Source organism: Schistocerca americana, chromosome 1 (assembly GCF_021461395.2).
Source record: "Schistocerca americana isolate TAMUIC-IGC-003095 chromosome 1, iqSchAmer2.1, whole genome shotgun sequence".
Taxonomy (NCBI): domain Eukaryota; kingdom Metazoa; phylum Arthropoda; class Insecta; order Orthoptera; family Acrididae; genus Schistocerca; species Schistocerca americana.
In genome coordinates, this window is record NC_060119.1 from 832,256,375 (window position 1) to 832,270,218 (window position 13,844).

At 50.4% G+C, this 13,844-nt stretch overlaps 1 protein-coding gene across 1 annotated transcript in view; it reads right to left on the reverse strand.

Annotated features, from left to right (window-relative positions):
- LOC124594527 overlaps positions 1-13,844 on the reverse strand; it is a 605,846-nt gene that overhangs the window by 106,387 nt on the left and 485,615 nt on the right. The window contains exons 131-155 of the mRNA XM_047132903.1: positions 11,831-11,899; positions 11,177-11,413; positions 10,756-11,085; positions 10,329-10,643; positions 9,894-10,226; positions 9,476-9,781; positions 8,734-9,039; positions 8,296-8,616; positions 7,859-8,188; positions 7,419-7,733; positions 6,984-7,316; positions 6,566-6,871; positions 5,824-6,129; positions 5,386-5,706; positions 4,951-5,280; positions 4,511-4,825; positions 4,076-4,408; positions 3,658-3,963; positions 2,916-3,221; positions 2,478-2,798; positions 2,041-2,370; positions 1,601-1,915; positions 1,166-1,498; positions 748-1,053; positions 6-311 (exon numbers count right to left, since the gene is read on the reverse strand). Coding sequence (XP_046988859.1) covers positions 6-311; positions 748-1,053; positions 1,166-1,498; positions 1,601-1,915; positions 2,041-2,370; positions 2,478-2,798; positions 2,916-3,221; positions 3,658-3,963; positions 4,076-4,408; positions 4,511-4,825; positions 4,951-5,280; positions 5,386-5,706; positions 5,824-6,129; positions 6,566-6,871; positions 6,984-7,316; positions 7,419-7,733; positions 7,859-8,188; positions 8,296-8,616; positions 8,734-9,039; positions 9,476-9,781; positions 9,894-10,226; positions 10,329-10,643; positions 10,756-11,085; positions 11,177-11,413; positions 11,831-11,899 — 7,629 coding nt within the window. The remainder of the gene's footprint in view (positions 1-5; positions 312-747; positions 1,054-1,165; positions 1,499-1,600; positions 1,916-2,040; positions 2,371-2,477; positions 2,799-2,915; positions 3,222-3,657; positions 3,964-4,075; positions 4,409-4,510; positions 4,826-4,950; positions 5,281-5,385; positions 5,707-5,823; positions 6,130-6,565; positions 6,872-6,983; positions 7,317-7,418; positions 7,734-7,858; positions 8,189-8,295; positions 8,617-8,733; positions 9,040-9,475; positions 9,782-9,893; positions 10,227-10,328; positions 10,644-10,755; positions 11,086-11,176; positions 11,414-11,830; positions 11,900-13,844) is intronic.

Below are 13,844 nucleotides of genomic sequence, written 5' to 3' on the forward strand. Positions count from 1 at the left end.
CTTACGTATGGGCAGACATCTGGAGAACGGATCGCCGGTGTAACGAGGTGGACAGCTACAAATTGGGTTGTGATTGACCACCTCACAACGCGCTCCAATTCCACACGTTCCTGGGCAGGGATTCCTACATTTCTGGTTACTACATGCTTCGTTCTGGCTGCAATCGGAGCTCACGACGCACTCTGGTCTGCACGCCGGAGGACTTCCCAAGTATCCAGGTACACAAGAGCACACTGCCTGGCCATTAATCTCCCGACATTGGCTATTTGGTCCACATGGAGATGGCCGACATGGTAGTGTAACTGCAGGAGCTGCATAGGAACAAGAGAGCCCTCTGTCAGTCAGATGCATTAGTTAGAAGACATACACAGTACACAGAAGAACTTGAATCGTAGGAGGATGTTCTCTCTCCTCGAGTAACTATTTTATGGAAATAGACCCAGACACTATTCGGACGAGTCACTGGCAAACTAGACTTAGTCCTCAAATTTACGTCGTCAAGAACGAAGGACTCACCCTTATCCTATTCCACATCTCATATTACATGCTAAACGTGAGCGACAAGGTATTGTTAACAGATAACAGAAAGTGGTTCCTCTCCACTACTAGAAACACAAAACAAAAACAGAAAAGCGCTCGACTGTTGGATAGGACTTCTGAATCACCATTTGTTAAGAGTCAAGACCATGGTGACCCCAGAAAGTGCTACTTCAAAGGCAGTAAACTGGAAGATGGGCGATTACGTACGTGGTACTGGTCGGCACTGGATGAAAGCGTTTCCAGAGGTGCCTTCCGGACAGGTGCAGATGGGGATGTGATTAACTACATCGCACCGAGCATCCTGTCCACAAGTCCCTGGGCAGGGGTCAGCGCACTTGTTCCTGATGCAAGCTTTCGTCCTGTCACAGTCAGTACTCAACACACACTCTGGCCGGCAACCAGTGTATGGGTCTCCTTGATATTCCGGAAGGCAAGTACAACTGCCATCTCGGCATTCGGCGTTAGGCCCACAAGGCGATGGATTGCATGGGTCTGATTCCACAGGTTCTGAAACTGTAGGAATACCGAGAACACAGTCAGTACCACCGTAAGTTCCAATCTGTTGTTGCTAAGCCGCTATATTTATCACATGGCACAATGGCTCTATAAATTTTAGATAGCTTACTTGGTGGCTTCGGGAAGCAGTTACTAAACGGGTCTCCAGTGTATCCCTCAGGGCATGTGCAAACTGGGGTGTGATTGATCACACTGCACTGTGCGCCAATGCCACACGACCCTGGACATGGGTCACGACACTTCTCCCTGATACAAGCCCTGTTGCTGGGGCACTCCGAGTTGATGGAGCACTCGGGCCGACAGTTTGGTGGAGCGCCAATGTAGTTTGCCAGGCACGAGCATGAAGGACTGCCACCTGTATCGCGACACTCAGAATATGGCCCACACGGCGATGGGATGCAAGGATTCACAACCACTGGGGCACTCGGCCTCTGAGGTGGAGCTAAAATGAGAAAGGAAACAACGTTCTAGGTCATTCCTGCGCTGTCACCAAGGCTATATTGCAACACACACACCAGAAAAACCTAATGCTCCAGAATCTTACGTGGAATTGGATGGCATCTGGCGAAGGGGTCTCCGGTATATCCTTGTTTGCAGCTGCATATTGGGCTGTGGTTGATCACCTGGCAGCGAGTATTGAGGCCACACGGCCCAGGGCAAGGGTCCACACACTTCTGGTTCACACAGGCTCGATTCTGCGGGCATTCAGAGCTAACCACACACTCCGGTCTGCATCCTGGTGGACTGCCAATGTACGACGGTAGGCACGAGCACACAGCCTGCCCATTCACTTGGCGGCATTGGCTGTTTGGACCACATGGCGATGGGTTGCATGGATCTCCCGGTTCAGCTACCACAGCTGTGCAATACAAGAGCTCGTCAGTCATATAAATACAATCGAAAGAAGACTTGCTTACAAAATAACTCAATCCAGACAGAGAAAAGATTTCAGAGGAAAGAATAATATAGAAGTTGGCTCCTTACGTTCGCTAGCCTGCACCGTGCAGTATCGGAACGGGTCTCCAGTGTATCCTGGCCGGCAAGTGCACGATGGCAGGTGATTGACAACCTGGCAGTCTGCGTTCGGGCCACATGTGCCAGGGCACGGGTCTTGGCACTTGTTACGGATACATGCCTTGTTGGGAGCACAGTCAGTGTTTACCACACATTCTGGCCGGCAGCCTTCGTATGGGTTGCCCACATACTCTGGTAGACAAGTGCAAGATCCGGCGCCATTCTGTTCCCTACACACTGCATTCGAACCACATGGCGACGGAGAGCAGGGCGTCGGTCTTTCCTGCGGCGCGGCCGCAGCTGAAATCCACATGTTACATTTACTGTCGGTTACATTTACTCTCTGCACAAACGTGCATTTACAACCACACAAATGGAAAAGAAGTTAAATAGGACTCGATTCTTACGCTGCACAAAGCACTGAGAGAATGGGTCTCCAGTGTATCCAACTGCACACACACATGTAGGCGTGTGGCTGACCACTCGGCACTCTGCATTCGACCCACAAGCTCCTGGACAGGGGTCTTTGCACTTCTGCCCGATACAGGCCAGATGGCTGGCACACTCGCTGTTGCTGATGCACTCGGGCCGGCAGTTTGGAGGCGAGCCCTTGAATTCTGGCAGGCATGAACATGATGGGCTGTCTCCAGCTACCTTGCACTGAGCATTTGGACCACATGGTGAAGGCTGGCAAGGGTTCACTGGCTCGCTGACCACAGGGTTCTCAGCTACATGAGGGCAAAACGAATATGTGAGAACATTAACGCGGCACATCGACATAAAATTTACAAGGTACCAACTATGACATCAGTACAAAGCAAAACTTTCGTCAATCTGGTGCTTACGTATGGGCAGACATCTGGAGAACGGATCGCCGGTGTAACGAGGTGGACAGCTACAAATTGGGTTGTGATTGACCACCTCACAACGCGCTCCAATTCCACACGTTCCTGGGCAGGGATTCCTACATTTCTGGTTACTACATGCTTCGTTCTGGCTGCAATCGGAGCTCACGACGCACTCTGGTCTGCACGCCGGAGGACTTCCCAAGTATCCAGGTACACAAGAGCACACTGCCTGGCCATTAATCTCCCGACATTGGCTATTTGGTCCACATGGAGATGGCCGACATGGTAGTGTAACTGCAGGAGCTGCATAGGAACAAGAGAGCCCTCTGTCAGTCAGATGCATTAGTTAGAAGACATACACAGTACACAGAAGAACTTGAATCGTAGGAGGATGTTCTCTCTCCTCGAGTAACTATTTTATGGAAATAGACCCAGACACTATTCGGACGAGTCACTGGCAAACTAGACTTAGTCCTCAAATTTACGTCGTCAAGAACGAAGGACTCACCCTTATCCTATTCCACATCTCATATTACATGCTAAACGTGAGCGACAAGGTATTGTTAACAGATAACAGAAAGTGGTTCCTCTCCACTACTAGAAACACAAAACAAAAACAGAAAAGCGCTCGACTGTTGGATAGGACTTCTGAATCACCATTTGTTAAAAGCCAAGACCATGGTGACCTAAGAAAGTACTAGTTCAAAGGCACTAAATTGGAAGATGGGCGATTACGTACGTGGTACTGGTCGGCACTGGATGAAAGCGTTTCCAGAGGTGCCTTCCGGACAGGTGCAGATGGGGATGTGATTAACTACATCGCACCGAGCATCCTGTCCACAAGTCCCTGGGCAGGGGTCAGCGCACTTGTTCCTGATGCAAGCTTTCGTCCTGTCACAGTCAGTACTCAACACACACTCTGGCCGGCAACCAGTGTATGGGTCTCCTTGATATTCCGGAAGGCAAGTACAACTGCCATCTCGGCATTCGGCGTTAGGCCCACAAGGCGATGGATTGCATGGGTCTGATTCCACAGGTTCTGAAACTGTAGGAATACCGAGAACACAGTCAGTACCACTGTAAGTTCCAATCTGTTGTTGCTAAGCCGCTATATTTATCACATGGCACAATGGCTCTATAAATTACAGATAGCTTACTTGGTGGCTTCGGGAAGCAGTTACTAAACGGGTCTCCAGTGTATCCCTCAGGGCATGTGCAAACTGGGGTGTGATTGATCACACTGCACTGTGCGCCAATGCCACACGACCCTGGACATGGGTCACGACACTTCTCCCTGATACAAGCCCTGTTGCTGGGGCACTCCGAGTTGATGGAGCACTCGGGCCGACAGTTTGGTGGAGCGCCAATGTAGTTTGCCAGGCACGAGCATGAAGGACTGCCACCTGTATCGCGACACTCAGAATATGGCCCACACGGCGATGGGATGCAAGGATTCACAACCACTGGGGCACTCGGCCTCTGAGGTGGAGCTAAAATGAGAAAGGAAACAACGTTCTAGGTCATTCCTGCGCTGTCACCAAGGCTATATTGCAACACACACACCAGAAAAACCTAATGCTCCAGAATCTTACGTGGAATTGGATGGCATCTGGCGAAGGGGTCTCCGGTATATCCTTGTTTGCAGCTGCATATTGGGCTGTGGTTGATCACCTGGCAGCGAGTATTGAGGCCACACGGCCCAGGGCAAGGGTCCACACACTTCTGGTTCACACAGGCTCGATTCTGCGGGCATTCAGAGCTAACCACACACTCCGGTCTGCATCCTGGTGGACTGCCAATGTACGACGGTAGGCACGAGCACACAGCCTGCCCATTCACTTGGCGGCATTGGCTGTTTGGACCACATGGCGATGGGTTGCATGGATCTCCCGGTTCAGCTACCACAGCTGTGCAATACAAGAGCTCGTCAGTCATATAAATACAATCGAAAGAAGACTTGCTTACAAAATAACTCAATCCAGACAGAGAAAAGATTTCAGAGGAAAGAATAATATAGAAGTTGGCTCCTTACGTTCGCTAGCCTGCACCGTGCAGTATCGGAACGGGTCTCCAGTGTATCCTGGCCGGCAAGTGCACGATGGCAGGTGATTGACAACCTGGCAGTCTGCGTTCGGGCCACATGTGCCAGGGCACGGGTCTTGGCACTTGTTACGGATACATGCCTTGTTGGGAGCACAGTCAGTGTTTACCACACATTCTGGCCGGCAGCCTTCGTATGGGTTGCCCACATACTCTGGTAGACAAGTGCAAGATCCGGCGCCATTCTGTTCCCTACACACTGCATTCGAACCACATGGCGACGGAGAGCAGGGCGTCGGTCTTTCCTGCGGCGCGGCCACAGCTGAAATCCACGTTACATTTACTGTCGGTTACATTTACTCTCTGCACAAACGTGCATTTACAACCACACAAATGGAAAAGAAGTTAAATAGGACTCAATTCTTACGCTGCACAAAGCACTGAGAGAATGGGTCTCCAGTGTATCCAACTGCACACACACATGTAGGCGTGTGGCTGACCACTCGGCACTCTGCATTCGACCCACAAGCTCCTGGACAGGGGTCTTTGCACTTCTGCCCGATACAGGCCAGATGGCTGGCACACTCGCTGTTGCTGATGCACTCGGGCCGGCAGTTTGGAGGCGAGCCCTTGAATTCTGGCAGGCATGAACATGATGGGCTGTCTCCAGCTACCTTGCACTGAGCATTTGGACCACATGGTGAAGGCTGGCAAGGGTTCACTGGCTCGCTGACCACAGGGTTCTCAGCTACATGAGGACAAAACGAATATGTGAGAACATTAACGCGGCACATCGACATAAAATTTACAAGGTACCAACTATGACATCAGTACAAAGCAAAACTTTCGTCAATCTGGTGCTTACGTATGGGCAGACATCTGGAGAACGGATCGCCGGTGTAACGAGGTGGACAGCTACAAATTGGGTTGTGATTGACCACCTCACAACGCGCTCCAATTCCACACGTTCCTGGGCAGGGATTCCTACATTTCTGGTTACTACATGCTTCGTTCTGGCTGCAATCGGAGCTCACGACGCACTCTGGTCTGCACGCCGGAGGACTTCCCAAGTATCCAGGTACACAAGAGCACACTGCCTGGCCATTAATCTCCCGACATTGGCTGTTTGGTCCACATGGAGATGGCCGACATGGTAGTGTAACTGCAGGAGCTGCATAGGAACAAGAGAGCCCTCTGTCAGTCAGATGCATTAGTTAGAAGACATACACAGTACACAGAAGAACTTGAATCGTAGGAGGATGTTCTCTCTCCTTGAGTAACTATTTTATGGAAATAGACCCAGACACTATTCGGACGAGTCACTGGCAAACTTGACTTAGTCCTCAAATTTACGTCGTCAAGAACGAAGGACTCACCCTTATCCTATTCCACATCTCATATTACCTGCTAAACGTGAGCGACAAGGTATTGTTAACAGATAACAGAAAGTGGTTCCTCTCCACTACTAGAAACACAAAACAAAAACAGAAAAGCGCTCGACTGTTGGATAGGACTTCTGAATCACCATTTGTTAAGAGTCAAGACCATGGTGACCCCAGAAAGTACTACTTCAAAGGCACTAAATTGGAAGATGGGCGATTACGTACGTGGTACTGGTCGGCACTGGATGAAAGCGTTTCCAGAGGTGCCTTCCGGACAGGTGCAGATGGGGATGTGATTAACTACATCGCACCGAGCATCCTGTCCACAAGTCCCTGGGCAGGGGTCAGCGCACTTGTTCCTGATGCAAGCTTTCGTCCTGTCACAGTCAGTACTCAACACACACTCTGGCCGGCAACCAGTGTATGGGTCTCCTTGATATTCCGGAAGGCAAGTACAACTGCCATCTCGGCATTCGGCGTTAGGCCCACAAGGCGATGGATTGCATGGGTCTGATTCCACAGGTTCTGAAACTGTAGGAATACCGAGAACACAGTCAGTACCACCGTAAGTTCCAATCTGTTGTTGCTAAGCCGCTATATTTATCACATGGCACAATGGCTCTATAAATTACAGATAGCTTACTTGGTGGCTTCGGGAAGCAGTTACTAAACGGGTCTCCAGTGTATCCCTCAGGGCATGTGCAAACTGGGGTGTGATTGATCACACTGCACTGTGCGCCAATGCCACACGACCCTGGACATGGGTCACGACACTTCTCCCTGATACAAGCCCTGTTGCTGGGGCACTCCGAGTTGATGGAGCACTCGGGCCGACAGTTTGGTGGAGCGCCAATGTAGTTTGCCAGGCACGAGCATGAAGGACTGCCACCTGTATCGCGACACTCAGAATATGGCCCACACGGCGATGGGATGCAAGGATTCACAACCACTGGGGCACTCGGCCTCTGAGGTGGAGCTAAAATGAGAAAGGAAACAACGTTCTAGGTCATTCCTGCGCTGTCACCAAGGCTATATTGCAACACACACACCAGAAAAACCTAATGCTCCAGAATCTTACGTGGAATTGGATGGCATCTGGCGAAGGGGTCTCCGGTATATCCTTGTTTGCAGCTGCATATTGGGCTGTGGTTGATCACCTGGCAGCGAGTATTGAGGCCACACGGCCCAGGGCAAGGGTCCACACACTTCTGGTTCACACAGGCTCGATTCTGCGGGCATTCAGAGCTAACCACACACTCCGGTCTGCATCCTGGTGGACTGCCAATGTACGACGGTAAGCACGAGCACACAGCCTGCCCATTCACTTGGCGGCATTGGCTGTTTGGACCACATGGCGATGGGTTGCATGGATCTCCCGGTTCAGCTACCACAGCTGTGCAATACAAGAGCTCGTCAGTCATATAAATACAATCGAAAGAAGACTTGCTTACAAAATAACTCAATCCAGACAGAGAAAAGATTTCAGAGGAAAGAATAATATAGAAGTTGGCTCCTTACGTTCGCTAGCCTGCACCGTGCAGTATCGGAACGGGTCTCCAGTGTATCCTGGCCGGCAAGTGCACGATGGCAGGTGATTGACAACCTGGCAGTCTGCGTTTGGGCCACATGTGCCAGGGCACGGGTCTTGGCACTTGTTACGGATACATGCCTTGTTGGGAGCACAGTCAGTGTTTACCACACATTCTGGCCGGCAGCCTTCGTATGGGTTGCCCACATACTCTGGTAGACAAGTGCAAGATCCGGCGCCATTCTGTTCCCTACACACTGCATTCGAACCACATGGCGACGGAGAGCAGGGCGTCGGTCTTTCCTGCGGCGCGGCCACAGCTGAAATCCACATGTTACATTTACTGTCGGTTACATTTACTCTCTGCACAAACGTGCATTTACAACCACACAAATGGAAAAGAAGTTAAATAGGACTCAATTCTTACGCTGCACAAAGCACTGAGAGAATGGGTCTCCAGTGTATCCAACTGCACACACACATGTAGGCGTGTGGCTGACCACTCGGCACTCTGCATTCGACCCACAAGCTCCTGGACAGGGGTCTTTGCACTTCTGCCCGATACAGGCCAGATGGCTGGCACACTCGCTGTTGCTGATGCACTCGGGCCGGCAGTTTGGAGGCGAGCCCTTGAATTCTGGCAGGCATGAACATGATGGGCTGTCTCCAGCTACCTTGCACTGAGCATTTGGACCACATGGTGAAGGCTGGCAAGGGTTCACTGGCTCGCTGACCACAGGGTTCTCAGCTACATGAGGGCAAAACGAATATGTGAGAACATTAACGCGGCACATCGACATAAAATTTACAAGGTACCAACTATGACATCAGTACAAAGCAAAACTTTCGTCAATCTGGTGCTTACGTATGGGCAGACATCTGGAGAACGGATCGCCGGTGTAACGAGGTGGACAGCTACAAATTGGGTTGTGATTGACCACCTCACAACGCGCTCCAATTCCACACGTTCCTGGGCAGGGATTCCTACATTTCTGGTTACTACATGCTTCGTTCTGGCTGCAATCGGAGCTCACGACGCACTCTGGTCTGCACGCCGGAGGACTTCCCAAGTATCCAGGTACACAAGAGCACACTGCCTGGCCATTAATCTCCCGACATTGGCTGTTTGGTCCACATGGAGATGGCCGACATGGTAGTGTAACTGCAGGAGCTGCATAGGAACAAGAGAGCCCTCTGTCAGTCAGATGCATTAGTTAGAAGACATACACAGTACACAGAAGAACTTGAATCGTAGGAGGATGTTCTCTCTCCTCGAGTAACTATTTTATGGAAATAGACCCAGACACTATTCGGACGAGTCACTGGCAAACTTGACTTAGTCCTCAAATTTACGTCGTCAAGAACGAAGGACTCACCCTTATCCTATTCCACATCTCATATTACATGCTAAACGTGAGCGACAAGGTATTGTTAACAGATAACAGAAAGTGGTTCCTCTCCACTACTAGAAACACAAAACAAAAACAGAAAAGCGCTCGACTGTTGGATAGGACTTCTGAATCACCATTTGTTAAGAGTCAAGACCATGGTGACCCCAGAAAGTACTAGTTCAAAGGCACTAAATTGGAAGATGGGCGATTACGTACGTGGTACTGGTCGGCACTGGATGAAAGCGTTTCCAGAGGTGCCTTCCGGACAGGTGCAGATGGGGATGTGATTAACTACATCGCACCGAGCATCCTGTCCACAAGTCCCTGGGCAGGGGTCAGCGCACTTGTTCCTGATGCAAGCTTTCGTCCTGTCACAGTCAGTACTCAACACACACTCTGGCCGGCAACCAGTGTATGGGTCTCCTTGATATTCCGGAAGGCAAGTACAACTGCCATCTCGGCATTCGGCGTTAGGCCCACAAGGCGATGGATTGCATGGGTCTGATTCCACAGGTTCTGAAACTGTAGGAATACCGAGAACACAGTCAGTACCACTGTAAGTTCCAATCTGTTGTTGCTAAGCCGCTATATTTATCACATGGCACAATGGCTCTATAAATTACAGATAGCTTACTTGGTGGCTTCGGGAAGCAGTTACTAAACGGGTCTCCAGTGTATCCCTCAGGGCATGTGCAAACTGGGGTGTGATTGATCACACTGCACTGTGCGCCAATGCCACACGACCCTGGACATGGGTCACGACACTTCTCCCTGATACAAGCCCTGTTGCTGGGGCACTCCGAGTTGATGGAGCACTCGGGCCGACAGTTTGGTGGAGCGCCAATGTAGTTTGCCAGGCACGAGCATGAAGGACTGCCACCTGTATCGCGACACTCAGAATATGGCCCACACGGCGATGGGATGCAAGGATTCACAACCACTGGGGCACTCGGCCTCTGAGGTGGAGCTAAAATGAGAAAGGAAACAACGTTCTAGGTCATTCCTGCGCTGTCACCAAGGCTATATTGCAACACACACACCAGAAAAACCTAATGCTCCAGAATCTTACGTGGAATTGGATGGCATCTGGCGAAGGGGTCTCCGGTATATCCTTGTTTGCAACTGCATATTGGGCTGTGGTTGATCACCTGGCAGCGAGTATTGAGGCCACACGGCCCAGGGCAAGGGTCCACACACTTCTGGTTCACACAGGCTCGGTTCTGCGGGCATTCGGAGCTCACCACACACTCCGGTCTACAGCCTGGTGGACTGCCAATGTACGACGGTAGGCATGAGCACACAGCCTGCCCATTCACTTGGCGACATTGGCTGTTAGGACCACACGGCGATGGGCTGCACGGATCTCCTGGTTCAGCTACCACAGCTGCGCAATAGAAGGGCCAGTCAGCCATACAAATACAACCGAAAGAACAAATGGTTACCAAATAACTCACTCCACAGAGATAAAGTATTTCAGCAGAGAAATTGGTCCTTACGTTCGCTAGCCTGCACTGTGCAGTATCGGAACGGGTCTCCAGTGTATCCCGGTCGACATGTGCACGATGGGAGGTGATTGACCACCTGGCAGTCTGCGTTCGGGCCACATGTGCCAGGGCATGGGTCTTGGCACTTGTTACGAATACATGCCCTGTTGGGAGCACAGTCAGTGTTCACCACGCACTCTGGCCGACAGCCTTCGTACGGATTGCCCACATACTCTGGTAGACAAGTGCAAGATCCAGCGCCATTCTGTTCCCTACACACTGCATTCGAACCACATGGCGACGGAGAGCAGGGCGTTGGCCTCTCCTGGGGCACGGCTACAGCTGAAAGCCACAAGTCACAATTATCCTCTGCACGAACTTGCATCCACAATCGCACAAATACAAGAGAAATGACTCAGGAGTTCATTCTTACGTTGTACAAAGCACTGAGAGAATGGGTCTCCAGTGTATCCAACCGCACACACACACGTAGGCGTGTGGCTGACCACTCGGCACTCAGCATTTGATCCACAAGCTCCGGGACAGGGGTCTTTGCACTTCTGCCCCATACAGGCCAGATGGCTGGCACACTCGCTGTTGCTGACGCACTCAGGCCGACAGTTTGGTGGCGAGCCTTTGAATTCTGGCAGGCACGAGCAAGAGGGGCTGTCTCCAGCTACCTTGCACTGAGCATTTGGACCACAAGGTGACGGCTGGCAAGGGTTCACTGGCTTGCTCACCGGCGAATCAGCTGCATGAGGGAAAAACCAATGTGTGAGAAGAACAAAGTAGTAGCTTACATTGTTTTCTGATATGACAGGAAGAAATGTTTCATCAGTATGGTTCTTACGTATGGGCAGGCATCTGGTGAACGGGTCTCCCGTGTGGCGCGGTGGACAGCTACAGATAGGGTTGTGATTCACCACCTGACACTTAGCCCCAATTCCACACGTTCCTGGGCAAGGATTTCTACATTTCTGGTTGCTGCAGGCTTCATTCTGGCTGCAATCGGAACTCACAACGCACTCTGGCCTGCACGCCGGTGGGCTTCCAAGGTAGCCCGGCACACATGAACATACAGCCTGGCCGTTAATCTCCCGACATTGGCTGTTGGGACCGCATGGAGACGGGTTGCATGGCTGTGTTGCCACGGGAGCTGTGTAAAAAGACAATTGGAATTACTCCATTTACTCTGTCCAGTTTATCATTATTCTACTGAATGCGAAGATAGCGAACTACATTACATTTGTTGTGTATTTTCGTGTTATCAGCGAATTGTTCAATGCTCTTACGAACGATGTTGGCGTAATAAAAGTATACTCTTAAGAGAAATAAAAGTAGTATAGGCATGCGTATTCAAGTACAGAGATATCTACACAGGCAGAATACGTCCTTGCGGGTGGCAACACCTACATGAGATAATAAACGTTTGGCGTAGTTGTCAGATCGATTACTGGTCCTCCAATGGCAAGTTGTCTAGATGTAAGTGAAATTGAACGTCGTGGTATAGTTGGCTTATTAGGAATGGGACACAGCATCTCCGAGATAGCAACGAAGTGGGGATTATCCCGTACGACCATCTCACGTGTGTATCGTGATTACCAAGAATGCGGTAAAACATGAAATCTTCGACTTCGCTGCGGCCGGAGAAAGATCCTGTAAGAAGGGGACTAACGACGACTGAAAGGAATCGTTCATCGTGACAGAAGTGCAACGCTTCCGCAAATTGCTGGAGATTTCAATGTTGGCCATCAATCAGTGTCAGCATGCGAACCTTTCAAAGAAAAATCATCGATATGGGCTTTGCAAGCCGAAGGCTCGCCCGTGTGCCCTGGATGACTGCACTACACTACTTTCCCAACGCCTCGCCTGAGACCGTAAACACCGACATTGGACAGTTGATGACAGGAAACATGTAGCCTAGTCGGACGAGTCTCGTTTCAAGTTGTATTGACCGGATGGTCGTGTAGAGGTAGGGAGATAACCTTACGAGTCCATGGACCCTGCATGTCACGAGGAGATTATTCAAGCTGGTGAAGGCTCTGCAACCGGCCGTTGCGGTCGAGCGGTTGTAGGCGCTTCAGTCCGCACCCGCGCTGCTGCTACGGTGGCAGGTTCGAATCCTGCCTCGGGCATGGATGTGTGTGATGTCCTTAGGTTAGTTAGGTTTAAGTAGTTCTATGTCTAGTGGACTGGTGACATCAGATGTTAAGTCCCATAGTGCTTAGAGCCATTTGAACCATTTTGGAGGTTCTGCAATGGTGTGGAGCGTTAGCAATTGGAGTGATATGGGATACCTGATACGTCTCGATACGACTCTGATAGGTGACATGTACGTAAGTATACCGTCTGAACACATGAACCATTTCATGTCCATTGTGCATTCCGACGAACTTGTACAGTTACAGTAGGACAATGCGACACCCCACAGGTACAGATTAGCTGCAGAGTGGCTCCAGCAACACTCTTATGAGATTAAAAACATCCGCTGGCCACCAAACTCCCCAGACAGGAGTGCTGGGATGCATTGCAACGTGCTGTTCATAACAGATCTCCACCCTCTAAGACACCTACCGATTTATAGACAGCCCTGCAGAATTCATGGTGTCTATTTCCACCAGCCCTGATTCATACATTAGTCCAGTCCATGCCACGTCGTGTTGCGGCAATTGTGCATATTCGCGGGGGCCCTACACCATATTACGCTGGTGTACCAGGTTATTTGGCTCTTCAGTGTATGTTAAACGTAGAGGATCGATAGGAAATAAGCGATGGTGGATGTACCTTGCCGTGTAGCACAGCATCCGGAGTGTGGGAGACAATCAGTAGCTTCTTGTGACACTCTGACGACGAGGAAGCTCTAACCATGCATAGCATGCAAGGCAGCTAACTTGCAAACTGTGTTGGCCTTAAGCTCAATGATGTAATCTAAAGTCCGCTTGTGTTTCAAATATCTTATGTAATATGAAAAACGTGTATGACCGAGGATATCAAGCACCACATGGGAACTTTCTTGCATAGTACAAGCAAAACCCAAGAGTTATTACTTGTGTTGAAATACTGGGACATCTACATCAGTAAATATACACCGTCTCGCATTG